We start from the raw sequence: 27,516 nt of genomic DNA, 5'->3' as shown, positions 1-27,516 counted from the left end.
GAGAGAGAGAGCAAGAACACAGCAAGGGGAGCGGGAGAGGGAGAAGCAGGCTTCCACTGAACAGGGAACCTGATGCGGGGCTTGATCCCCAAGCCCTGGGATTATGACCTGAGCTGAAGGCAGATGCCCAATGACTGAGCCACCCAGGCGCCCCTCATTTTATTTTTTTTTAAGGTTTTATTTGCTTTAGAGAAAGAGAGAGCACAAGAGCAGGGGTGAGGGTGGGGTAGAGAGACAGGCAGACTCCGGGCTGAGCACAGAGCCCGATGCGGGGCTCGATCCCCGGGCCCCAGGATCATGACCTGAGCTGAAGACAGACGCCCAACGACTGAGCCACCCAGGCGCCCCTCGTTTTATGTTTTTTTTTTTTTTTTTTTTTTAAGGTTTTATTTACTTGAGAGAGAGAACGCAAGCACAAGAGCAGGGGAGAGGTGGGGTGGAGGGACAGGCAGCCTCCGGGCTGAGCAGGGAGCCCGATGCAGGGCTTGATCCCAGGACCCTGGGATCGTGACCTGAACCAAAGGCAGACGCTTCACTGACTGAGCCACTCAGGGCCCCCTCATTCCACCCATTTCAGGTATGTTTCCCCCTGAGGTTAAAAGTCACCTTGATGACAATGCTAAATTTACAAACCATTTCCCTAAATGTCTTCGCTCTTCCTTCTCTCCGGACTGGTTTCTCGCTAGGCTGGCTGGCTGACGGCGCAGGTCTCACCCTGGACATCCCCTCACCTTTTCCTGGGTTGCAATCCCTACCCTGGAGCATGAGCCTCTCTCCTCTTACTGTCTCTTCCCTGTTTGACCCCTTTTTGTTTAGATCCTTGTTTGTTTGTTTGAGTCACACTGATGGAGGCATAATTGAGACACTACCGTACTCATTCCTCTTAGGTGTGCGTTCCTACACATCTGGGGGAAACCACACAGTCCCATATCTACCACCGCAATTGAGATACAGAATATTTACATCAGCCCCCAAAGTTCCTTCATTTCCCTGTGTAGCAAAACTCTCCCCCAGCCCCTGGCCACCACTGGTCTGATTTCTCTACCTACAGTTCTACCTTTTCCAGAATGTCCCATAGATGGACTCCTACAGAATGCATCCTTTGGGTCTGGGTGTTTTCCCCCCAGTTGTTAGCATGCATGAGTCATCCCGTTTTTGTTTGCTGGGGATATTTTGACTGTTTTGAGATTTTATTCATTATTGATAAAGAATATAGCAAACATAGTAAATGATATTAGCCACTCACTGGTAGGGAAAATACTGATGCCTGACATTATCCATAACAAACTGAAATAAATAAACATTATATATATATATTTTATATATATATAAAATACAGACATATTATATATAATATATATTTAATACATATATATATATTTTTTTAAAACTACTCACTTGAAAAAGTTTTAGACACGACAGTCAGTCTCCAGTGTCAGCGTTTGGTTAGGCTTAGCTGGAAGCAGAGTCTCTTACACACTCTCACTTGGAGAGTCGTAAAACCAATTTGGAAGTTTACTTGACAGTATTTGTTAAAACTAGAGATGTGCGTATACCTTGACCCAACTTTGGGAATCTGCCATAGAGAAACGAGTGCATATGCAGTAAGGCAATTTGGAGCATGACTTAATCCCAGCATCATTTGTCACAGCGAAAAATCGGAAGGAAGGCAAATGCCCATCAACTGGGAAAGGCTCGGTAAGTCAAGGGTCAGCCGTCCCGGTGGAACAGCACGTGGCGGTTGAAGAGCGAAGGAGATACCTGGCTACTCACTGAGCAAGGGATTAGGACGGGCCGAGGACCTGTGCACAGGGCACATTCCTGTCTCTGCAGTATGCTCCCGCCACGGGGACCCACAGGGAAATGCATGGTCACATCCCGGAACAAGCCGCCTACACTCCAGGAAGGTTCATCGCTAACAAGCGCATCAGGGAAGGAAAAGTCCACCTCTTAAATTTCCGACTTGCTTGTTACTTAAATACATCCCTCGAAGGGTGCCTGGGTGGCTCAGTGGGTTAAGCCTCTGCCTTTGGCTCAGGTCATGACCTCAGGGGCCTGGGATCGAGCCCCACATCGGGTTCCCTGCTCAGCAGGGAGCCTGCTTCCCCCTTTCTCTCTGCCTGCCGCTCTGCCTGCTTCTGATCTCTCTCTCTCTCTGTCAAATAAATAAATAAAATCCAAAAATCAATCCTTTGAGTATGTATTTCGGGGGCTCCTGGGAGGTTCAGTTGGGGAAGCGTCCAACTCTTGATTTCCGCTCAGGTCCTGATCTCAGGGTCCTGGGATGGAGCCCCACGTCGAGCTCTGCACTCAGCTCAGAGTCCCTCTCCCTCTGCTCCTCCTCCCTCCCTCTCTCTCTCTCTCTCTCTCTCTCTCAAATAAGTAAATAAACTCTTAAAAAACATTTTCCTTGGGCACCTGGGTGGCTCAGTGGGTTAAGCCGCTGCCTTCGGCTCAGGTCATGATCTCAGGGTCCTGGGATCCAGTCCCGCATCGGGCTCTCTGCTCAGCAGGGGGCCTGCTTCCTCCTCTCTCTCTCTCTCTCTCTCTCTGCCTGCCTCTCTGCCTACTTGTGATCTCTCTCTCTGTCAAATAAATAAATAAAATCTTAAAAAAAAAACATTTTCCTTTTGCACAATAATTGTGTATTAAGTTAAGAAATAATCTTTCCTGGACTCATTCTTTTAAAACGTCAGGGAAAGATTTTGAGTTTGATGAAGGATCTGTCAGTACGGTAGAGGACATCTGTGGGTTTCCTCACCCGGCATCCATTCCCCTTCTCCTGGTACAAGTATCCTTCTCCCTCCCCCACAGAAGACCCCCCCCCCCGTTTTCCTTGCCCTCCGCAGTTAGGATTCTGGGAGAGTTGGCTTCCCCTCTGATTCCAGGAGTGGGCGTGGGGGTCAGGCCTGGCCCATCAGAGCGCTGCTTTCCTATGGCCATGGTGACCCCATCCAAGCCAGTGACACTCTGGGGGCCGTGGGGCCGGGGTGGGGGAACAGGCTGACACTGGACAGATGGCAAGCAGAAGCAGTAAGGCACATACATCTCAGAGACCCAAATTCTGCGTCCAGCCACGCCTGAAAACAGGAACTACCCTGGGGGGTAGGCAGTATGCTGGAGACGCAGGAGGGTGGTAGGGAGAGTGCAGGGGGCAGGAGGGTGGTTGGGCAGGAGGCAGGGGGCAGGGGTATTGCTGCTGCCGGGGTCAGGGGCTGGTCCTGTCACCCCTGCCCCCTCACAGGGCCCAGAGGAAGGCACTAATGAAGGGGGCGCCCAGGTGTGCTGGGGGCATATTGGACCGGGGACCCCCCTCGCCCTGCCCCCATGCCCCCCCGGATCCAGGGCTCAGCCCGGAGGACAGCTCAGGACCGAGTCGCCCCGCCCCGCAACCGGTTCCGCCACCCTCAGCTGTTGCTGGACACGAGGCTGATGATCTGTTCCAGTTTTTGTCGTAACTTGTGCTTCCGACAGGAGGCATCTCGGTCCAGAGCGGTGAGAACCTGGGGGAGGGGGGGTGTCCCCCCCGGAGCCGGGCTGGCGAGGAGGGGCCAGTGCCCGCCGGCCAAAGCCCTCCTCCCCAGCTGGAGCTCTTCCCTCCCCGGCGCCTGGGCGCGCCCCGTCCTCTCTGGGGGACCCCCCGGGCACGGGGAAGGAGGCACAACCCCTCCCCCGGCAACTCGGTGGGCAGCTTCTCCTGCGCCCCAGAGCCCCTCCTGCTGCAGAACCGGGCTCCCTGCTCTCGGGGGGGGGGGGGGCAGAGGGCAGCCCCTCCCGAGAGCGGCCCGGATGGCTGACCCCGAGCTCCCCAGCCCCTCGGCACACGCACCTCCCACGCCCACCCGAACCTCTCTCGGGCGGGTTTCCAGAAGGCGTCCTGTCCCTTGACAGGCAGCAGCCCCCGCGGAGCCCCTCGCTCCCTCCTCCCTGACCTCCCCCCTGCCCCGGTGCGCGCGTACGTGGGCCCTTCCCGAGCCGGGAGGTCACCCTGCACCTGCCCTCTCGGGGTCCCTCCCGGCCCTCTGGCCGCCCCGCTGCAGTCTCCGTGGCTGCTCCCTCTCTCCTCCACCACCTCCGAGTGTCCCAGGGCCCCAGGGCTCGCTGCGCAGGCCGCTTCTCCCTCTACACGGGCTCTGGGCCGCCCCGGTGAGCTCGTGCAGGCTCCGGGCTTTCAGGGCCTGGTCCTGGCTCGCAGGTTGGCATCTCCACCTCCAGACACTTCTCCACACGCCAGACTCCCGTACCCACCTGCAGACAGACATCTACTTGGCTTGTCCTTTCAAAGTCCAGTCCTGCCTTCGCAGCAACTCTGCCATGCATCCAAACCGCGATCTGAGCTTACTCAAAATCTTTTTCACTTCCTTTTCTTTTTTAAAAGATTTATTTGAGACATCACAGAGACGGGAAGAGGGAGTAGATGCCCGCTGAGCAGGGAGCCCGTGTGGTCCAGATCGCAGGACTCCAGGACCATGACCATGACCTGAGCTCAGGGCAGAGGCTGTACCTCCTGAGCCATGAGGTACCCCAAGTCTTTCTGCTTTTCCATGGTAGGTCTTAGTCGTTCTGAAAAGCTTTGGGTCTCTGGCTCCTGACCCCTCGGAGACTTTTCCACCCAGTCGTTTAACTTTTGTTTGGAGTGTTGACTGCATCACTCCGGTTGCTCAGGTGAAACCCCAGCGTCATTCTTGACCTCCATCTCCCGGCACCCATCCGTCCAGCCACAGGTTGTTTCTACCGAAACTGTTCAGAATAGGACCTCTCGCCCCCTTCTGTGGGCGCCTCCGCTAGTCCAGGCAAATATTTCCTGGCAGGCGCGTGAGTGTGGGGATCTGCCAGCCGCGCTCCCTCATTCCAGTGTTGACCCTCTTGGACTCTGTTCACAGAGAAGCTGCAGGGATCCTTGCTTTCCAAACATGAAGCCGTCACATGTCCCCGCTGCTCCCTTCCCTGGCTGTGTCCTCCCGCAGATCCTCAGCAGGTCTTCACATGGACCAGCAACGCTCCTTGGCTGTGCCTTCAGCATTCTAGGTGCTCCGAATTAGGGCCCTGCAGCCTGTCCCCCCTGCCCTGGGTGCTCTGTCCCGTGCAGCTCTGGGCTGACGCCCTCCTCGCCTTCAAGTCTTCCCGAAGCTCGTCTTCTGACCTTCCCTACCAGAGCAGCCGCCCCCCACAGACCCTTTCCTGCTCTCTTCTCCACCCCACTCCGTGCCCTCTAAAATGCAGTAGAAGGTACAAATGTGTTCTTTTCGATTCCTGTCTCACCCATCTTGGGGGGCGGTGACCTGGCCTCAGGGGTCCTAGCATCGCTTCTGTGGTGCCCTTCACGGGGCCGGTCACCGCCCAGGCCTCCCCAGGTTCTCGGGGTGGGGACGTACCCCGTCTCTGCAGGTGCAGGGGCGGGGCTCTGGGGGAGCCAGTGGGGTGCGAGACCTATCATGTGACCACGCAACTCTGTTTCACAAGTTCACTGGACACCTGGAGGGTTGAAAAGTGGCACAGGAAGAATCCATGTAGGCTGGGAAAATTCAGTCAGATCCCACTGGGGGAACTCTGGGGGGTAGAATTCCTACTTAAAGTTTGTCCCAACATGAAGTAAAGGAACTGAGGTTTTGGATGCTGTCCCTCTCAGGGGGTTGAGCAGGACAGTCCACTCTGCAGCCCTTCCTGCGCTGCTCTTACCAGTAATGCAGCTCTGGGAACAGCCGGAAAGGGGCTCCGCAGAGGGGAAACCCCAGGCAGGTGCGGCATGACAGCCAGCAAGTGGACAGGGTCCCCCTTGAGAGACCACACTTCTCTTCTGTCCCTTTTCAATCAGTAATTATCTCTCCAGGGCGCCTGGGGGGGGGAGGGCTCAGTCAGGTGAGCGTCAAGCTCTCGGGGTCAGCTCAGGTCATGGTCTCAGGGTCGTGGGACCTAGTCCCGAGTCTGGCTCCACACTCAGTGCAGAGTCTGCTTGAGATTCCCTCTCCCCGCCCCTCCCCCCACTCCCGTGCTCTCTCTCTCAAACAAGGGAAGGCAAAGTCTCATGAAAGTGACATTCCACTAAGACAGAGGTCTTGACCACAAGCCAAACACCAGAGCAACTGTGGTGGCTGATCTCACGGCTGTTCTGCCTTTTCCACTGAGCTCTGCCGGGAACCAAGGGTTGTAGAAGATGGCAAAGTGGGGGCAGGGTTCCTCACCGTGCACATGGATCTCTCTCCAGTGACTGCGCACCCTCAATTGGGAAGGGCCTCGCGTCGCCGAGGCCTTCCAGTGTCCCCTGTCTCGTCAGTGAAGTGCTGTGCATGTGGTGGGGGAGGGTCTGCGGCTCAGCTCTGCCTTCTCGCCCCTTGGCCCCCCCGGTCCAGCCTGCACCAAATCCACCCTCCCTCGGGTGCAGAAAATAAAATCCAAGTTTCTAAACCACATGGCACCAAGTAGGGAAATGATAACACTAAATGCAACGTAAGGTCAAGAGAAATACAGGAGAATTAGGAAGCTAGAAACTGAGGTGGGTGTCTGGTAAAGGGGCCAGAGCACAAGGGGCCTGGCGTTCAAATACCCTTGAGGTTAGGGTTCTTGGCCCCCGCTCCCCAGGTCAGCTCTGTGGGCCAAGCTGCTCTTCTCTGGGCCAGGGGCTTGGGCTGGGATGTGCTGGGCAAAAGCAGTCATGAGGTCAGCCTCATACTTCTCAGGGGCAAGTAATCGTGTGGCTTTTTCTCCTCTCTGCCTTTGGCCTGTCGCCCCAAACCTGAGCCCCCACCACTTTGGCTGTCCCTGCCTCGCTTCGTGGCTTGGAGATGCCACTGACCTGGCCGTCAGAGCAGCTGGGAGCCTCGGCGGCGGAGAGGGGCTGGTGGCACGAGAGACTTGGGTTGGGGAGAGGCAAGCTGGGGCTGTCGCTTTTTAAGGTCAGTAATGACGAAGGTCTTGTTACATGTGTTATCGGGGTCAGTGTGGTTCGGCTGAGCCGAGGCAGTGCTCAAGTGCTCGCAGTCCGCGTTTGCATCTAACGTCATCACTTCCAGCAAGTGAGGGACAACTGGGGTATGATTCCCCCTTATGTGACTTTTATTAATGCTAGAAATGAAACATTAAAAAACAAGGAATCTTTACACATCGGCATGATTATGGTATTAACAGCGACCAGGAGGGCTGACAGGAGCCTTCTGTCTGGCCCTGATCCGAAGCCACAGTCCTGCCTCTCCTGGCTGCAGCGAAGAGGGACCAAAGAGGGACTGGGACATTCCAGGATGGCCCTGGGCCTTGGAGCCCCACCCGCCCCATGGAAAGCTGGACCCCGAGGTGCCTGACCTTGTGGCCTTAGGGACTTGCAGGCCGGATGCCCTGCCCTACACGACCCCTGACCTGGAGGAGCTTCCTAACGCAACGAGATGGAAGAAAATAAAGCAGAAAGGAACGATGAAGAAAACAATGTGGGATCAAGGGCCACAATGTCCTGCTGGCTTCCGGGATGGCGTCCCGGCACCTGACTCACACGCATGTCGCCTGGACTCGGAATGCCATCCAAGACCATTGCCATTTTTAAAAAAGCCCCAGACCTTGCCCTGGTCAGATTCAGAGCCCCACGGCACATGCATCCCCCTCCGCAGGAAGGCCGGATCTGGCAGCATCACTGTGACCTCCGGTGCCTCTCCCGGGAGCGGCCACTGCTGTCAGCCCTGCGTGGCCCCGAGCCCGCACGCTTTCGGGGTACCATGCAGCAGCGGCCTTGTTGAAGAGTGGCGCGGTCTTGTGCGCCCTGGAAAGGAGGGTGAAGTCATCTTCTTCAGGAATCCCAAACGAATAGCTCCCAAACAGGTCACGCTACCCGAGCGGGTACTGCTCTGTGCAGCCGCGGCTTCCAGGGGACACTCTGCAGGCAGGAGCTCTGCGCGGCACTCGGTCGGATGCTGTTTCATGGTGGACCTGGTGCAGCTGTTCTCTTCTCTGATCTCCAGACTGGGCGATTCCTGGCACCCGGGTGTAGAGTTTGTCTGTACTGGCCTCGGTCAGGTAACCGAGACTCTGAACCTGGGTGCCCGCACAAGGCAGGTACCCTCAAGGAGAACCAACAGCCCTGCCTTCCGGTCCGAGGCCCTGTGACTCCCTGCAAGTCACACCGGGACGAAGATTGCTCCTTCCCGGCTCTGGCCTGCGTGTTGGGATGCGGCAGTGGCTGCGGGGAACAGGGGCCCTCTCATTTCTCTGTCCAGGTTCATTAAGGGGCCCTTATATCATTTAAACTGGCCAAGAATTTCTCCCCACTTTCCGCCGGGAAGGAAATGAGGTGACCAGGTCCTCTGCTTTGAATGTCAAGTACTCGAACAGTCTGAAAGGCCCAGACTGGCATTTACTTCACCTTTGGGACACTGTGAACCCCGAACCCCTACAGCAAAGCCTACAAGCTCCGACCGGCCCTATCATCTACCTGCCTGCTTAGCCAGTCCATGGTCCCACGAGACACCACGCCACGAAGAAGGGTGGCCCCGGATCTGCTTAATTCCCGGTCACTCAATTTGTCTTCTGGCGGCAGGTGCTCAGAAGAATCAAGGGCCGTTACGTCAAACCCCATGCCTGACTGAGACTTTCATCTGGGTCCCCTGGGCCCCAGCACCCCACCAAGGAAGGGGTGACATGATGCCCTCACGACAAACTGGAACCGTTTGGTTTCCGGACTGAGTCATCACTAAAACAGAAGGGAAAATTCATCGGGAAATTTGAGAATGGAACTCATTGTCTTCTGCTGTGTTGTGCTGTGTTTGTTTTCTGGTCATAACTACCTATCGCTCAAAAGCTTGAGTCTGGCACGGGACAGCCAGGGATGATTCGTGCCTTCCCGGGGGGACAAAAACTTCTGTCAGCATCAGCCAGCTCACGGGAAACACACTGCAAGGGTGCCACGTGATTGAAGAACGGATTTCACAGTGACTGTCAAAGAGGTATTTCGAACAGGAGCTTCCCATCTAAACACCACACAGAGAAAACCGGCCTGGACACGCACGCCATTCACGTCAGAAAGCACCTGCTCAAAGTCACAGGAAAGGGAGAAGCGATGATGTCTCATCTTGTGTCTGCACGTGTTCCTCAGTCTCCGAGGGTGACCGAATGCGTAGGCTTCATCACTGTCCTCAGAGGCAGTGGCGTGAGCCTACGACGTGCGGCCTGGCCAACTCTGTTGTACGCCTCGCTCCATGAGGGACCGGAGGCAGAGTTCCTTCTTCTGGTTCTGTTCTCTTGCCTTTGCAGTGGGGGCAACAGTCTCTGCTAAGCCTGGTTTCTGAGGTGTTTTAGGAAAGAGGTGAGATGATATGTGTGAAGACGTTCCCAGAAAGGCCAGCAGCCATGGCAGAGCCAGCCAGCCAGTGGCGTCTGACGTGCTCCCCCTGGGGCCCGGGGCTGACTGCCCCCATCATTCGAATTGCCTTTCTTGGGGTCAGGAATGATTTATCTGTGAGGGTTAGATGCTGCCACCACCTCTGGGTTTCATCCCCCCAACCAGGTCTTCAGAGGCTGGACGGGAAGCACAGAAGAGGGGTCAGAGTTTTCAAACCTGAGGGTTAAGTCATCCCGTCTGGTGCCAGTAATGGCTCTGATCTCCCCTCCAAGTGCTCCGCCAAAGAGATTCTGAACCAAACTCTGCAGAAAACACACTCCGAAGCCTTGTTTATGATCGTTCCTACCCTGCCTGAATGGAGTTCTCTGCATTATAGTTCACGGCTCTGGAATCTTCCATCGCTGCCTCTTATATCAGTGGAGCCAACTGCAAGCATCCCAGAGGCCACGGGCCAGCGTGGCCAGGGAAGGCCACTGCCGGGATCGGCAGGGATGGGCGTGGGTGCTGGGAAGACAACCCCCTTGTCCCCCTTCAGTGGGTACAAATCCATCCTCTCTCCCAAAGCTTCTTGGCAAGCTCACGGCAATCACAGCTTCTCTCTGGCTCTTGACTGGCTTCGCCCATCGCTGCAATTCTGGCAAAGCAGCTCCGCGCCTGCGCGGAGCTTGCTCGCCCACTTGCGGCCCGGCCTGCGCCTCACGCTTTGGACTGCCGCTCGTCGGTCCACTCCTGCCTCGTGCTCCGGAGGGCCTGGGTCTTCCGCTCGTCTACCTGCACGTAGTCAACCTTGTGTTCTTCCGAGACGAGGAGCTTCTGGAGGGGGGAACAGAAAGATTTTCATTATGTGCACTGAAAACAAATTGGGCAAACATCAGGCCTCTGGCGTAGATCACGGCGCCCCGATCTAGTGCACTTGGGGGTCCTGACATGCCACTGCTCCTGGACTTCGGGGACCTCGCTGCGGCCGGCCGGCTCTGTCCACCCCACGCTGAGCACTGTCGACATGGGCTAACCCGATGCGCACGACACCCAGCATGAGCCCCAGCCGGCGGCGGCTTCTCCTGGGCCCTGTATGGAAGACGGCCCGGGCTGTGAGCGACAGCGACAGAGGCCTTTGCCACCATGAGCCACTAAGGTGTGGGGCTTGTCCGTCTGCAGTGACTGCAGGGCCTGCCAGCACCGACTGCGGTGCTCTTCTGTACTTGCTGGTCTCCCCCTTCTGACCAGCTTTAACCTAACCCTAACCCTAACCCTAACCCTAACCCTAACCCAGTTCTGGCTTTGGGAACGAAACTGAAGGTTAAGGAGAAGCGGGAGTTCATTTGACAAAAGGGAGATCTTCCAGATTTGTTTCCCTGCATGTGCTGCTCAGTTAAACTGCTTTTCTCATCAAACGATGCATATCGCAAGGCGCGGCTTCCGTTCCTTCATGTCCCTGCGGCGCTAACTCCCCCTCACGACGGGCCTCGACGGAGGCGTGACAGTTCCGAGCCGCGCTGTACACACCGCGGTACTGCGTTGGCGGCTGAAACCGGCCACCTGAGGCCCTTTGCCGACGGGTCCCGTTGCCACCGGAGAGTCTTGCCACCCCCCAGGGTCTAGCCAAACCACCGCCATGCCTCCTGCCCAAGCAGATGCTTCCCGGGACCTTCCGAGAAGACTCACGGCCAACGCCCCGGGGAGCTCGGAAGGGAAGGGCATCCGCGGGCCGCCCTCGGCCCCGGGTGCGCCTACCTGCTGGGCGGGCGCCGGCGACGCGGAGTTGAAGTCCAGAGCCAGGTAATCCAGGCTGGATTTCCTCGCCCACGTCGGGGTGCCGCCGCTCAGCGAGTGCGCCGCTCTGTGATTCTAGAAACCAACAGCACAGGACTCGGGTTAAGGGCGTCGGGCCAGGCTGCCCGAGGGAACTGAGGCGAGTCTGCACCTGCGCCCCAGCCCCCCACAGCGCGGCTGATACAGCCACCCGGAGCGGCCCCCGTCTGAGTGACAGCTGGCATGAGACACAATGTGGACGGTCCAGCTTTCATGCCAAGCCATTCTGTCACCCACCATGGAGACGAAAACTGTTGTAAGAATAGGACAGGCCAAGGGCACCTCAGAGACCCATCTGCAAAAGACCGATCACATTTACTCAAGTTACAGGAAAGGTGCCGCCAATGCACTCAGAGACACTTTACACAACGCTAGCAGTGTGACATGGGCGACACACCCATGCTCTCAACACTCAGCCGCAGAAGCCCCCGTTTCTCTTCTGTGACCTCCTTTTCCTCACAAGAGACTAAGCACTGTGTTGACCTTGGTACTGACCACTGTTTTTGAATATAGTTTTGACAGCATGGAAGTACCCTTACAACACACACCTCAGTTTTGCCTGTTTTCAACTTTTATCAATGCAAACACATAGTACGTATTTTGGGGGACTCCCCATGTTGCCCCAGACTCGCCACTGCTGAGGCACAGCCATCCCCCGAGGAGTTTCTAGGCTGTGGGTCCGGGAACGGCAGGCCTGGCCCCCCGGATGGGGTAGGTGACATTACCATCGCGACACACTCGGCGGGAGGTTCTGAGCTTTCCGCTCTCCATCCTTTACCCTAACCCGCGCGGGAAGATCAGCGTTTCTAGTTTCCCTCATTTGGGGGGAAATGGCATCTTCCTGTGCTCTGCTCTTCCGTGCCCTCGACACTTAATTGGTCACCTTTTCATATGTTCAAGGACCATCGATTTTTCTCTCTGCTGTGAATTGTCTGTTCAGGTTTGCTTTTGTTTTGCTGAGTTTTATATGGAAGTCCCTGCTTTCTTTTCTAATTTCCCTTAGTACTTCCTCACATATCCTGGACAGCGACTGTTCCTTGGTCTACAGTTGTTCTTTCTTTTAATGGCATTCTCTCTCCTTTTTCAAAAGAGATTTTATCCATTTATTTGACAGAGACAGACAGGAGGAGGATAAGCAAGGGGAGCCACAGAGGCAGAGGGAGAAGCAGACCCCCGACCCATCGGGGAGCCCGACACGGAACTCGATTCCAGGACTCTGGGATCATGACCTGAGCCGAAGGCAGATGCTTCACCAACTGAGCCCCCCAGGTGCCCCTATAGTATCTTCTAAATGAAGAGTCATTCCCACTTTTAATGTAATATTTTCCCGGGTGGCTTTTTTTTTTTTTTTATTTTAAGGAACTCTTCCTATGGTGAAGTCATAACTTGTTGCCCTATATTTTCTCCTAGAATGATAAACTCTTGCCCTTCACATTTAAGTAATAAGCTAGCCTGAGCTGATTTTAACCTATGGTGGTGTTTTTACCCCACAGGGATAGCCACCCTGCCTTCTGCGACGCAAACTCTAGTCACGTGTTGCGTTCTCGTATGTGAACGGATGTTGAGTTCTATCAAATACTTGCTCTGCATCTAATGAAATAATCACATCATCTTTCTCCTTTAATATATTAACATGCATGACGGACTTTATTAAGTCCATTAATTCAGAGTCGTTACAGCTCATCTCTCAGAGAATACTGCGGAGGGCCCTTGTCACAAGGAAAATAGGGAAGCCTGGCTCACTACATGGTACTCCAGAAACAAATATAGCACTGTCTGTTAACTAACTGGAATTAAAATTAAAACTTAAAAAAAAAAGTAGTAAGAGATTATAAAAAAACGTTTCCCCTTCTGGCATAGTTTTTGTTTCCTCTGATCTGTTTTGGTCTCTACCCTTCGTGCCAGAGCTTTCCTGAAAGGTCTGATGAGGACATTGGCTGTCCACTTGTATGTAAGAGTCAAAATCCCAAAAGTCGACTGGAAGCTTTGAGTACATTGGTGGTGCTTGTCCACTGTGGGGTTCACTGCAGGGTGATCCTACTGGATGTTATTCTTGGTAAACCCTCAGTGTCAGGACCTCGGTCTTCCTTGGGCTGCTCAAATAGCCCACAGCACTATCTTCCAATCTCCAGGACTCGGTTGCAGAGGTCTGATTGTCAACACTATGGAAAAGAGGGGCTAGGGAAAAGTTTTGGGAGTGGTTCTCGTATTTACCTAATCACCTCGTGCTTAGTATTTAGTATTCTTGGTCAAATGGGTCTAATGTCTCTCCCCGCCAGTTCAGAGAGCCCTTGTTTTATTCTCTCTAGAGACTACACTTCAACTTCTCTGTAGAGACGGGAGGTCCTAGTGGCCCACCTCCACGCAGTGAGGGAGAGGCACTGCAAGATTTACCTGCTGCTTAGGCGGGCTTTGGACTACTAGCCCTTCTTTTCCTTTCCCTTCAGCCCTAGTTCCAGAACCATGCACCATGGACAATTCCTGAACCTTTTAGGTACTCTATAGTATTTTCTGCCTCTCCCTGACCCCCCCCCCCGCATATTTAGGATTTAACTTTCTTAGGTCTGATAAGTCATTTAGCACACACCCATCTGCTTTCAGGTTTACAATGTCACTACTATTATCTTCTCCAATTCTTTATACCCTTATGATAGGTTTATGCCTTCACCAAATCCCTGTACTGAAATTTTAGAGGCTCTTTTGGGATGGACGGAAAACAGAAGCCTGGGGTGGATCTGCCATCTTTACGGAGATGTCCATGAACAGATTCTGGAATGTTAAATCCACTTTGTATACCTGGGATAAATCCAACTTGTTTGCGTATATTCTCAGCTTTTCATAGTGCTGGATTTATTTTGCTAAAATTTTCTGTAGGGTTTCTTTTCTGACAACTTCATCGAGCCATAATTCTAGACCACACAATACTCCCATTTAAAGTTGACAATGCACGTGTCCATATTTGTGCAATCACTGTCTCAGTCAATTTTAGGACATTTTCATCACCCCAAAAGAAATCTGCACCCCTTAGCTGTCATCCACAGTCTCACCATCTCCCCAAGCTCTAGGCAACCACCACTAATCTATTTTCTGTCTCTACAGACTTGCTATTCCAGATATTTCCTACCAGTGCAGTCATATAGTACGTGTCTTTTGAGATAACTGGCTTCTTTTACTCAGCATACTGTTTCCAAGATTCACTAGTGTTGTTTCATTGTACGACTGCATAACGTTCCATTGGGTGGCTAGACCACGTTTTATTTACTGAGTCAACAACTGATGAACATTTGGGCTATTTTCACTTTTGGGCTCTTAAGAAAGCGCTGCTGGGGCGCCTGGGTGGCTCAGTACGTTGAGCAACTGCCTTTGGTTCAGGTCATGATCCCAGAGTTCTGAGCTTGAGCCCCATGTCGGGCTTCCTGCTCAGGGGAGAGTCTGCTTCTCCCTCTGCCTCTGCCTGCCACTGTGCGCCTACTTGTGCTCTCTGTCAGAAAAAGTGCTGCTATGAACATTTGTGTACAAAATTTGATTGGAAATATACTTTTTTAGGATATTTTAACTTACGTCAGTGAGTAAAATTGGTCTGTAATTTTATACCTATGTTATTGCTATTTGTATCATGTTACTTTAGCCTTATAAAATTTAAGGGGGGTCATTTTTTTTCATTCCCTGGAGGCATTTGTGTAAGATTATAATGCTCTCTTCCGTTTGGTAGAAAGTGTCTGCATAGTCGTTTGGGGCTCATGACCCTTTGCAGTTGTCCCTACTGAGATCACTCAGGTTCCTATTTCTACTCGAACATGTTTTTGGATATTTTGGGATAATTTGCCTATTTTCACCAAAGTTGTCAAATTCATAATATTCTTTTATGTCATCAATCTCTGGCATATTTGCAATTATTACCTCCTTTATATTTTTAATATTGTTTATTTGTATCCATTGCTTTCTCTTGATTAATTATGTTCAATTTTAGTCTTTTCTTTTTAAAAATATTTAAAAAGATTTAAAATATTTAAAAAATTCTCTCTCTCTGACAGAGAGAGAGAATGCAAGCAGTGGGAACGGCAGAGGGAGCAGCACACTCCCCGCAGAGCAAGGAGCCAATGCCCAGCTCAATACAGGAACCCTGAGATCACAACCTGCACAGAAGGCAGAGGCTTAACAGACTGAGCCACCCAGGCGCCGCGACCGAGTTTCTAATTTCATCCCAATTTTTGTTTCTATTTGTTCTAAATGGTCTTTTCTAATTTGCCTGGTCATTTTTTAAAAAAGGGGGCATGGGGCTCAATCCCAGGATGCCGGGATCATGACCTGAGCTGAAGGCAGATGCCCGATGACCAGCCACCCAGGTGCCCCTGGTCATATTTTACTGGCATGTTGTTAGTCTAACTTTCAACTCATCTTATTTCTTTAAATATATCAAACATAATTATTTTATATTCAAAATCTAGTTATTTCCAATAATAGCTTACTTCTGTATTTGATTCTATTGTTTGTAATTTGTATCAATTCTCAGGATTTGTAATTCCTTGGCATTTTTTGGTCCCAGAGATTCCCCTTCCTTTTTTGTCAGTTGAGTTTTGTTTTTAAAAAATATATTCTCTACCATTTTAAGATATTTTATGTGGTGGTATGTAGTTTTAATGGTAGCTTTTCTACAGAAGTGTCCTATCCAATTAAAAAAAGTAGAACAAATGTAGCTCCACTTCCTTTTTTTTTAAGATTGTATTTTTAGGTAATCTTTATGCCTTATGTGGGGCTCAAACTCACAAACCCAAGGTCTAGAGAATGCTCTAGCAAATGAGCCCACCAAGTTCTATTTCTCATGTTGGATTAAATAATTTTGACCCCTCTTCCTGCAAAGAACAGTATTATTTCATTTTTGGTAGAATCTGAGGAATTGTTTCTAAAACTGTATGGGAAAAGAGAGGACCAAAAATAGCCAAAGAAAACTTGAGGAAGATCAACAAGCAGGACTTACTTTCCTTGATAGCAAGACTTATCAAGCTGCAGTAACCAGCACGGTGTGCTAGTGTCCAAGACAGACAGGTAGACCGATGGAACAGATCTGAGAGACCAGAAGAAGGCTTGATTTATGGCAAAGATGGCGCTGCAGAAGTGGCAAATCATAGTAATTTAAAATAAATGGTGATAGATCAATTAGAGAAACATATCGAGGGAAAATGAAATTTGATTCCCACCTGCAATCATACACAGAAGTTAATTCCAGGTGCACTGCAGACCTAATTATGAAATGTACAAGTATAAAGCTTCTGACAAGTAACCAAAATTTACCCAAGATTTCATAGATCATGTTAATGGTCCTTCAACTATTAAAGAAATTGAAGTCACCCACATGTTTCACTGATAAATTTGCCAAAAAATTTAAAGAATAAATAACACTAATTCTACATAATCTGTTCCAGAAAATAGAGGAGGAGAGAACACTTCCTGAGGGTCCCAATATTACCTTGATAACAAAACAAGGCAAAGACACTATGAAAAACCCTCAGATCGATACCCATTGTGACCATGGATACAGTATCCTCAACAAAATGTTAGCAAATCAAATCCAGCAATACATAAAACGAATACTACACCATGACCAAAGGGATTTTATTTGGGGAGTTCATGACTGACTCGATATTCAAAAATAAACCAGGATATTATTAAAAATAAACCAGGATAAATAAACCAAGATAGTCCACAATATTTACAGTCTAAAGAAGAAAACAAAACGATCATATCAATGAATACTCAATCGTGAGACTGAGTGAAAGGGAAACAAAGAGACTTGCTCAGTGCACTCAACACTGCACTCAAGTCTTCAGGCTGGTGAGAAAGCAAATGAAAGAATGAAGGAGCACAGAGACGGAAAAGGAAGGAATAAAACGCTGTATTTACAGACAAACAGAAAACCCCAGGGAATGTAAAGAAAATAAACCTCCCATATCTAATAAGGGAATTTGGCAAAGTTGCAGGATACAAGGCCAACACACCCCAAACAATCATATTTGTATATACTGTCAAGGGACAACTGAGAGCTGAAATGAAAGAAATGACATTTACAATAGCTCCAAAAGGTGAAATACACAGGTAGAAGTCTAATAAAAAATGATAACATCTATACATTAAAATTATAACATTCTAAGGAAAGAAAGAAAATCTGAATAAATGGAGACACACTACGTTCATGAATTAGAAGATCAGCTTAGAGTAAGTGTCAGTTCTCCTCAAATTTATTCATAGCATTCACATGATTCCAGTCAAAATCACATCAGGATATTTTGTTAGATAATGAAAAGTTATTCCAAAATTTACATTGAAAGGCAAAGGTGGGGGCACCTGGGAGGCTCAGTCAGTTAAGCGTCTGCCTTTGGCTCAGATCATGATCCCCGGGTCCTGGGATCGAGCCCCACATCGGGCTCTCTGCTCAGTGGACAGCCTGCTTCCCTCTCTCTCTGCCTGCCTCTCTGCCTGCTTGTCATCTCTCTCTCTATCTCTGTCAAATAAATAAATAAATAAATAAATCTCTAAAAAAAAGAAGAAGAAACTCAATGAATTGTGCTCAATCAATAGGCAATAATGTCTCTGTCACTGGCCATAGCAATGTTTTCCCAGATATGCCTCCTGAGGCAAGGGAATTAAAAACAAAAATAAACTATTGGGACTACATCAAAATAAAACGCTTCTTCACAGTGTAGGAAACAATCAACAAACTTAAAAGGCAACCTACTGAATGGAAGAAGGTATTTGCAAAATACGTAAAGAATTTCTTATATGTCTCAACACCCCCCAAAAAAATAATACAATTAAAAAACAGGCAGAAGACATAACAGACATTTCTCCAAAGAAGATATCCAGATGGCCAACAGACACATGAAAAGATGCTCATCGTCACCAATCATCAGGGAGATGCAGACCAAAACCACAATGAGATGCCACTTCACACCAGTCAGCATGGCTACACTCAACAACACAAGACAGGGAGGCCTGGCTACATCGGTCAGCAGAGCATGTGACTCTTGATCTCAGGGTTGTAAGTTCAAACCTCACACTGGGTGCAGAGACTATTTAAAAAAAAAAATCCACAGTGAACAACAAGTGTTGGCCAGGATGTGGAGAAAAGGGAGCCCTTGTACACTGTTGGTGGGAAGGCAAACTGGTGCAACCACTCTGGAAAACAGTGTGGAGGATCCTTGAAAAGCTAAACACAGAACTACTCTAGGATCCAGTAATTGCACGGCTGAGTATTTCCCCAGAAAAGATGAAAACACTAAGTCAAAGGGATCCAAGCACCCCACATTGAGAGCATTGTTGTCACAATGGCCACAAGACAGCAGCAGCCCAAGTGTCCATGGACTGACGAATGAATAAAGATGTAGTGTGCGCACACGCACACACCCACACCCCCATGGAATATTATTTGGCTATCAAAAAAGAATGAACCCTTGCCATTTACAACATGGATGGAGCTAGAGAGAATCATGCTAAGTGAAATAAGCCAGTCAGAGAAAGACAAACAGCACACGATTTTACTCATATGTGGAATTTAAGAAATGAAACAGATGAGCAAAGGAAAAAACAAAAAGAGGTAAGCCTAGAAACACTCTTAACTCCAGAAAACACACTGATGGTCACCACAGGAGAGGTGGGGGGAGAGAAGGGGTAAATAGGCGATGGGCATGAAGGAGGGCACTTGTGGTGACCAGCGGCAGGTGCTGTGCGGATGTCCCGAGTCAATACATTGCACACCAAAAACTGGTACTGCACTGTATGTTGACTCTACTGGTATTTGAGTAAAACCAAATAAATCTGGCTTAACCAAATTAAAAACCTTTGCTCTGCAAAAGAAAGAAGAGAATGAAAAGGCAAGTTCCAGATGCAAAAGAAAATCTGTGCCAGTCACATACCCATTGGGTGAGTCGTACTCAGAATACGTAAAGAGCTCTCAAAACCCAGTGTAAGAAAACAAACAGCACAACTGAAACTCAGGCAAAAGGTTCCAACAGATAGATAGTCCACCAAAGAAGACACACAAATGCCTGACAGACACACAAAATTAAGTCTGACCCTATTTGCTGTTAGGGAAATAGGTGTTAAAACGACAATGAAATACCACTACCTACACGTTAGAAGGTCTAGGTTAAAAACAAACAAGAAATCTGTGGACCAAGGACACTCCCGAGGCGTGGCTGGCACTCTCACAAACAGCTGACAGCTTGTGTGGCCATGACCATGACAGCAAGGCTTGGGCAGTACCTCTCAGAGTCAAACCTACAACAGATGACCCCGTTAAACCCAGCTGATGATCCACCAATCTCACTTCTAGGTCCTTATCCTAGAGGAGGAGGCTTCAACAACGGCATTCTTGACTTTTGGGGTCAGATCATTCTTTGTCGTGGGGAGTTGTCCTCTGCACTGGAGGGCGTGTAGCAAACCCCCTGAACCACATGCCCCTGGGCGAGCTTCTGGCAACCGAAAACGTCTCCAGACATTGCCAAGTATCCCTTAGGGGGCGAAATCAACCCCCGGTAGAGAACCACTGCTCTAGTGAAATGAAAACTTAGCGAATGCCAACAGATGCCCACACAGAATCTGTAAAAGGCCCTCAAGATCAGGAACAAGGCAAGGTGGCCCGCTTCTGCAATTTCTACTCAACAAAGTATTGGAAGTTCCAGCTATATGTAGCAGTTAGGCAAGAAAAAAGTAAAAAGGCAGCCAAGTTGGGAAAAAATAAGCAAAATAATCTGTTTGTTGACAACATGGTCTTATATGTGGAAAACTCTAAAGATTCCACACAAAAATATTAATAACAAACAAAAATTAAACTCATCAAGTGTGTAGGATACAAAGATCACACCCCAAATTCAGTTGCATTTCTATACACTAACTGAACCACCTGAGAAGAGGAAATCAAGAAAATGGTATCAAAGTGCCTGGGGGGCTCAGTTGGTGAACTGTCTGCCTTCGGCTCAGGTCATGAGCCTGCTTCTCTGTCTCCCTCTGCCTGCTGCTCTGCCTACCCGTGCCTCGCTCTCTCCATCAAATAAATAAATAATCTTTTTTAAAAAAAGAAAACGGTATCATTTACAATATTAAAAAGAATGAAGAATTTGGGAATAAATTTAACCAAAGACTTGTAATGACAACTTCAAACCATTGCCGAAAGAAAGCAAAGCAGACACAAATAAATGGAAAGATATTTCCATTTATGTGTACGGATTGGAAGACTTAACACCCAAATGTCCTCCAGTGGGTAAGGAGACAAACCATGGCACACTTGCACACTTGAACAGTGCTTGGCAGTAAAACAGAACGACTGACAAGCATTACAACTTGGGTGAACCCCCGAGACATTGCACTGAGTGAAAGAAACCAGTCTCACAAGATGGCAAACTCTGTGATACAAGTATAGTGATGGAGAACGCGTCTGTTAGTGCCAGGGATTCGGGTTGTGGGAGGGTGTGACTATGGAGATGGAGCTCGGAAGACAGCCTTGAAGTTGTGCCGTGTCCTGACTGTGCCGGTGGGCACGTGAACCTATATCCACGTTAAAATGCACAGACCCGCACACTGACAGAAAGTCTGTTTCACTGTAAGATAATCTAAAAGCTAAAAAGTATTATAATGTCATAACAAACCACTTAAGGTGAGATTCCGAGTCTAGAATTCTACTATCAAAATCTTACAAAATGACTGAAATTACAGAATGTGGAAATACTGTAGAAAGAGATCACAGAAGTTAAAATTGTCATTCTTCTAAATTTTCTGTAATTTCACAAACAGCGAAAGAAAGTAAAAGAACTGTAATAGAACAAAACTTGCATCTCAGTCCCTAGCCTCAATTTTTACATTCAGATCAGACCTTGTTGTCAGAGAGAAAAACATTAACATACACAATTATGTGCAAAATCAAATCAAACCCTATGAGTCATGCGGCTTGTGTGAACGAGTGAAAGAAGGGAACTCAAAGATGGTGCTTTCCCCACAGGTACCTGCCCTCAGCCAGTGTTCTGGGCCCCAGTTTGCCCTGTCATATGGCCTAGTAATGCCCAAACAGTCATTAACTCATGACTATCAACCTCGGTCAGAAAGCAAGCCGTAACTATGCTGTTAATGAAACACCCGTCTTTCTCATAACCTCCAAGGTCAGGGATGAACTGCGAGCGTCTGGAATGAGTCCACACTTGCTTTTATCAGGTTATAGGTTCACTTCCCTTTTCTGTTCTCTGGAGACAGAGCACAGCTGGCCAGTATCCTTTATAAGAGTGTTTTCTTCTAGAAGTTTCCCAAGGGCCATGACTAAGTGTGAAAAACACTGGGAAGACCAGAGCAGATTTGTATATGAGTCACTTTCCATCTGCATATGGTTAAGGGAACTTACAGCCTAATTTTTATCAACGAGAAAGGCAACATGAAGCATTTAATTAGTGCTTCACTGCACATGACCGTGTTTAGATTTGTACTTGCCTACTAAGCTCATGCACAGGAGGGCCAGAACTGTCTTTTCAAAAGTGCATACAGCCACAGTGCCTTGAATATCGGTCTTCTATGATCTCTTTTCAAAACCTCATCAGTCAAACAGAGATTCTCCCTGGAGTTAAGTTGCAGAACAGGCTAACGCACCTCATAATTCCTAGAGGTGCTAAAATTCCCTCTGTCTTCAAAACCCGTGCTACCAACAGACTCCAACGTAACGGGAATGGAGGGAAGAGCAGAGCGGGGAGATTAATTACTTAGTTAGGGTTAGGGTTAGGGTTCGGATGGAGATGTCAGGTCTCTATTTGCCCAGACCTACAGAAAGACCCGGTAACCCAAGTCTCCAGACACTGAGTCACATTCACAGCCCGGGACCCTGCACTCCCCGCCACCGGGACCCCAAGTGACTGCTCCCCCGGGGAAGGCTCATTAGCAATGGGGGCAGGGCCACCAGGTGGTCCGGCAGAAGGGCACCCAGGATACGTGCATTTGCGCTGGACAGCCACAGAGCCGCAAACTCACTGCGATCAAACAGGACAGCGCGGCCCTGGTGGAAAGAACGGCTGCTGTTTCCCGTCCCCCATTCCATACGCCTTGACCCTGGGGGCTCCCGCCACAGCCTCAGAACGCAGGAGAGAAAAGCAGCTTCGAATCGGTTAGTTGCGGGTAACCTGGCAGCACGTTCAGGTGACTGTTCCCAGACTGCAGGGGGCTTTCAGGGGCACACGTGTCCTCCGCGAAGAGCTCACAGAAGGCACACTGGGGTGGAGCACATGAGAGTGTGAAACAGACGATTACCATGTGGATGTAGCTTTCTTCCTCTTCTCTGGAAACGGAATTGGCAAAAAATCTTGCAGAATTAATACCATTTCTTCCTGGAGAGAGAAATCTGGTTCGATTGCTGAGAACAAAAACACAGATGAGGTCAAACCAATGTCTTAACAGCTGCTCTGAAAGCCAGCCAGGAAGTGACACGGTCCCCATGGGCTCTTCAGCCCTCCCCTTCCAGATACAGTTTCCTTCTGGCCAGAGCACTTCCCGAGGCCATAGGGCCTGCCCAGCTTCTGCCCTGTTCTGGGGCTAAGGGCTCCTACTTTTCAAGGGTTACTTCTTTCCAGACCCTCCATGTGACACAGCTCACAGGCTTTCTAGAAACAGACCAAGGCCTCATATCATCTAGGAAAACACACACACACACACACACACACACACACACACACAATGCTCCTTTGGGGCTCTCTTGTTTCCGTTCAAAGTAACTGGCAAACGTAACGAGGTGTGGCCATTCCTCTGGCGGGATGAGAACAAGACGGCAAATTCATTTCACCCTCCTCCCAAGTCAGAAGCACAGGCCGCATCTCTCTGCAGTCACGGCTGGAAACAGAGCTCTTTGCAGAGGTCCACTTTGCAAAGTGACTGACTGTAGCCTGCGGCATGGAGAGAAGCCAGAAACTCTGGGGCCAGGCCCAAGACTCTGAAAACACAACTTCTAAAGGATGAGAGTGCAGACACATCTGGGGGCCTGTCTGCCAAGTCCATGCAGCGTCCCCCTTTCTCTGAGGACTCCCTTCTCCTACTCCGCTCACAAGCCTGGGCTTCTGGAAGCCCATGTTGGCTCTCCTGGCCCATCCCCCTGAGCAGGGTCACCTGTGGCCCAGAGGATGGGGCAGAACAATTCCCTCTCCCAGGAAATGCGAGTTGGGGTTGAGAAAGAGCCTGTTTCTGCTGGTACTGGGCCTGGGACACGTACGTAAGCTCGGGATCTATGGTGACATGAAGACAGAAGGCAACGTGGGAGGTGGAGAGTTCCCTGGGAACACCTTTTCCTTCGTGATCGACAAGGTATTTCTGGCTCATGGTAACAAACCCCACCCCTCCTTTGACTCTAACTACATCTCCTCAGAGTCTGAACTAAACCCAGGAGTGCCCCTGCCAGATGAGGGCCCTTTGAGCAAAGACGTACCAAGGGACGGTGCAGGTCCTGGTTACACACGCGTGTTCCCGGATGGTGGAGAGGTTTCTCAGGTCCAGGGGAGGAGGCCGTGCTACAAGACAATCCACGATACCCAGGGTGGTGAGTTCTTGGGAGTTCAAGATGAAAATTATGACATTCTATTTACTTACTACATGTCGAGTCCAAATCGACAAGCAAGTGCACTGATGATGGCTGCAAACTCACTGATTCACCCTAACCCTTCCCTACCGCACGGGTCACCTTACCTGCCTGACGCACCGATGGCAATACGCTGAGCCAACAGGCATTTGAAAACTCACTGTGTACCAGGCATGGTTCTGGGTGTTGGAAGGGACAGCGTGAGCCCGGCATGTCCAAGATGGACAATGAAATGTAAGGGGGAAGACCAGAACATTCTTCCCCATCTCTCTGCCTGGTTGGTCATCTTCAGATCTCAGCTCAAGGTCTCCTGCCTAGGGAGGCCTTCTCTGACCTCCAGACAAGGTCAGGCCCCACAGCGTGGGCTCTCGTGAGTTCTTGCATCTACCCTTGATGGCGCTCCTTGCAGTTGGCAATGATCTATTCATCTGCGATGATCTGATGCTGGTCTAGACTGTGCTCTGGGAGGACGGGGATTTGTTTGGCTCATTCCTGGCAGTAGCCTTGGCACGGAGAGCAGTTCTTGGCACCTGACCCTTACTCCATACCTCAGTGGTCCCCCTCTACCAGGGCCCTGACCAGGTTCCTTTTATTCCCTCCGCGAGACCACATGGGTAGAGACTATTTGAGTCTCCTCTACACCATCAGAGCCTCGGACAGTGACTGTCACTGCTCAGTCAGTTTCCCGGAAGCCTCCGAGCTGGGGGAGGAACTGAGCTAGAAAGGCCACGTGAGTCACACAGTCCCTGGGGAGAAAGTCTCTCCTGGTGGCAGGACAGTCTGGCATTGGCCTCACCGACCAGCCAACTCGTGGCTTCTCTACCTGCCCTCTCCCGTTGGGCCCCAGGCTCCACCCCTGTAGCCACCCCTGTCAGCGCCCATCGTCCTGGCCCAGGTGTCCCCCTTCGCACCTACCCAGTGAATCCCCGGCCCTGGGTCCATCCAACACGCTCATGCCTCTGAGCGCCAGGCCTCACAGAGCTGCAATGGCCAACGCAGCCACTAGCCACACATGGCCATTTCAATTTATATCTCTTCACATTAAATAAAACGGAGATTTCAGTCATGAGCCGGAAAGGTACAGCATGGGGCATACAGTCAAAAAAATTATTTTTCAGTTGTACTAGCCACACTGCAAGTGTCCCGGAGCCACATTCCTATCATCACAGGAAGTTCTGTTGGACAGCATTGCTAGAGAGAATTAACTGAGTGAAATAAAGAGCGACCTTGAAGTCACATGTCCCGGTGAAGTTGCTCCTGACCGGAATGAGGGACTGCTCTCTCTGAACCGCCTCCGACAGGGCTCATTCTCTTACACGGGCCTGACTTGGTCGCCCTCCGTCTTCCCGCTTCCTCCACCGCTCACTGAAGAGCCTGCAGGTTCTCCTCTCTCCGCCCCGCCCAGGGCCCGGCCCAGCAGCACGCGCAGCAGACGTGCTGGAAATGAGCGCTCACTCGAACCGAACCGAACCGAACCGAAGGTCGGGGGACTAGAACGGCTGGCCTGGGCGGGGCCCTGGCTCCCAATGTGGGGCAAGGCTGCGTGGAGCAGCAGGTCTTCCAAAGCGTGACCAGAGGTGGGAACCGACCAGAGATTGCCGTCATTGTGCCGAAGGGCTCCTGCAAATCACAGATGCGTACCAGGCAAGGGGCGCGAAGGAAGTGAGCAAGTTACTCTGACCTGCTTTTCTTTCCCTCTTCTTGCTCCAGCTCTGTCCGTGCTGTTCGCAGACCAGACACGCTGCGTGGGAACAATGCAGAAGCTTCGAGGAGCTCTGGGCCCAGAGGATCCAGACTGCTCATCGCCCCCAGACACCTCTGTGGCTGGGCACGTGCAGGGCTGTGAGCGGGAAGTTGTCTATGACCAGGTCTCCCACTCAGGAATCCGTGTCCAAAGTCATTCTTGACTAACCCTAACCTCACTGCGATTACATTCCAGTCTGTTTAAACGAAGACATGCCAGGTGTGTTTCATCAACGTCGCTTAGTTCTGGGGCCTCTGTTAGGGAAGCAGCCAAAGATGAGCCTCCGGAACGATCTTGGCTTTGCAGGCTGTTTGCAGGGTTAGGGTTAACCTTAACTCTTAAGTCCCACACCTCCTTCTTGGTGTCCAGGGTGGCAGAGCTCTGAAAAGCTCTGAAAGCCCTTCCCTTTCAGTCCCAGCCACTGCTCCGCGCCCTCCTACCTCCCGGCCCTGTAAGATGCTTCCTCTAGTGCTTCCTTCCCAGGGACGGTCAAGAAGGACACTTTTCCACGTGGCCTCAAGAACCCGTCCCCCCGCTCCCGCATGGCGCGCCTGGTCAGGTGGCTTACGTTTCCTCTGAGGCTTGAGATCTCTGTTCACTGGGGGAGGCTCCAGGTCTGCCGGCAGCTCGGGCAGTGGGCTCGAGAGGCTTCCTGGGCTCATTGGGATGTAGTCGTCGTGGCCGCAGGGGGTTCGAAGACTGGAGCCGGCCGCCTGGGGGCCCATAGGCACGTAGCCGTCCTCGGCCCCAGCTGGAGCCGTGGGGTACACGGGGGAGAAGCCGCACGGCTGCAAGAGAACAGGCACAGAACCGTCGCGGCAACGGCTGAGGCGCGCTCCCGAGGGTGATGCTAGAACACGGCGGGCAGGGAGCGCGCGCAGATGCTCAAGGTCGGAGGAGATGCTGTGGGTCGTGACGAGTCCGACAAGGGCCTGGACAGCTCGAACTGGCAGTGTCCTTACAGAACACTGGAAGTCCAGGAGTTCCCAGACAATGCAAGCCTTAGGGGACACTGAAGGGTCCCCAGAGGCTCAGTGCTGAGTCTCAAAAGACTCCGAGGGAGCACATATTGGGCAGGCCACCTGTGGTAAGGCTGAGGCTTAAAGGAACTCAAGTGCCAAACTTACCAAATTTAAACTAAGCCGCTTGTCTCGGTGCCTTAACGACTGGCCTTCTACGTCAGCTGCAAGAAACAAGCCAGGGTGGTGAGAAACGCACGACAGTATCCACTGTGACCAGGTTCCATGGCCCTGTGCACCGCAGGGCCCTCCGCTCGGCTCCAGGGAGGAAGAGAAGCGGACACATTTGTGCGCGCAGCCTTGCTCCTCTGTCTGATCCTGTCTGGCCGCGCGTCGGGACACAGTCCCCAACAGATGGAGACCGGACCGGATGTGGAAGACTCTGTATCACGGCTTCAGGTCTCTCTGTGAATTCGGAGGACACAAGGCAAACACTTAGCACATGCCCTTGGCACGTACCACAGGAATGTCCTGAGCATCGAGAGGAGAGAGGAGAGCCGGAGGCCGGAAGGGAGAAGGTCCGACAGACCCGGGTGACAAGCAGACGAGGGACGGCACCCAGAGCAGTGCGTAGGGCGCTGGAGGCCTATGACCACAGCTTTCTGGAGCAACAGCAGCTGTGCAGGCACAGGCATGGAGAAAGAGGAAGGTCAGGCTAATCGAGGACTAGAAGCTTGTCGGAGGGCTGTGATGAACAGTGTGGCCAGAATAAGGGTTGGACATGTCCAAAAGGCAGAGCAGTAGGGTAAGTGGACCTCAACTCAAATGAGACGTAGTTTTTGGGAATTAGCAGCTTAGAGATGGCAGTCAAAACCCTAGGAGTAGATGCGTCTCCATTGCAAGTGTTTAGAGCAGTTTCACTACAAAACCCTAGAGGATCCAGTCTTCACAGAAGCATTAGGAAGTCCGGTACGTGCTCTTAGCACGTGGCTACCACGGAGCTCTTCCTCAAGAACCTGGAGACACGGAGAGTCAGGTTGCCTTGGGCAAATATACTGAAGAGTCAACATCATGTTTTGGGGGGGCAGAG

General features: G+C 51.0%; 1 protein-coding gene across 9 annotated transcripts in view; it reads right to left on the bottom strand.

Moving 5' to 3' along the window:
• Nucleotides 1-7,014: 7,014 nt before the first annotated feature.
• The window catches only part of GAB3 (GRB2 associated binding protein 3), a 92,246-nt gene continuing 71,744 nt past the window's right edge, over nt 7,015-27,516 (bottom strand). For 5 of the 9 annotated variants that reach the window (XM_013049341.2, XM_004779307.3, XM_045068042.1 and 2 more), the window contains 6 exons: nt 26,595-26,650; nt 26,036-26,255; nt 23,574-23,655; nt 22,409-22,511; nt 11,054-11,167; nt 7,015-10,132 (listed from right to left, as the gene is read on the bottom strand). In XM_013049341.2, the coding sequence (XP_012904795.2) occupies nt 10,016-10,132; nt 11,054-11,167; nt 22,409-22,511; nt 23,574-23,655; nt 26,036-26,255; nt 26,595-26,650 (692 nt within the window). In that variant the 3' untranslated portion in view covers nt 7,015-10,015. Of the gene's footprint in view, nt 10,133-11,053; nt 11,168-22,408; nt 22,512-23,572; nt 25,722-26,035; nt 26,256-26,594; nt 26,651-27,516 lie in introns of those variants that run through there. The other 4 variants (XM_045068045.1, XR_006602979.1, XR_006602980.1 and 1 more) reach the window with 4 other exon arrangements.

Source organism: Mustela putorius, unplaced genomic scaffold, assembly GCF_011764305.1.
Source record: "Mustela putorius furo isolate JIRA1106 unplaced genomic scaffold, ASM1176430v1.1 tig00003899_pilon_pilon_pilon, whole genome shotgun sequence".
NCBI classification, from domain to species: Eukaryota; Metazoa; Chordata; class Mammalia; order Carnivora; family Mustelidae; genus Mustela; species Mustela putorius.
This window is presented reverse-complemented; position numbering and strand designations above follow the sequence as displayed.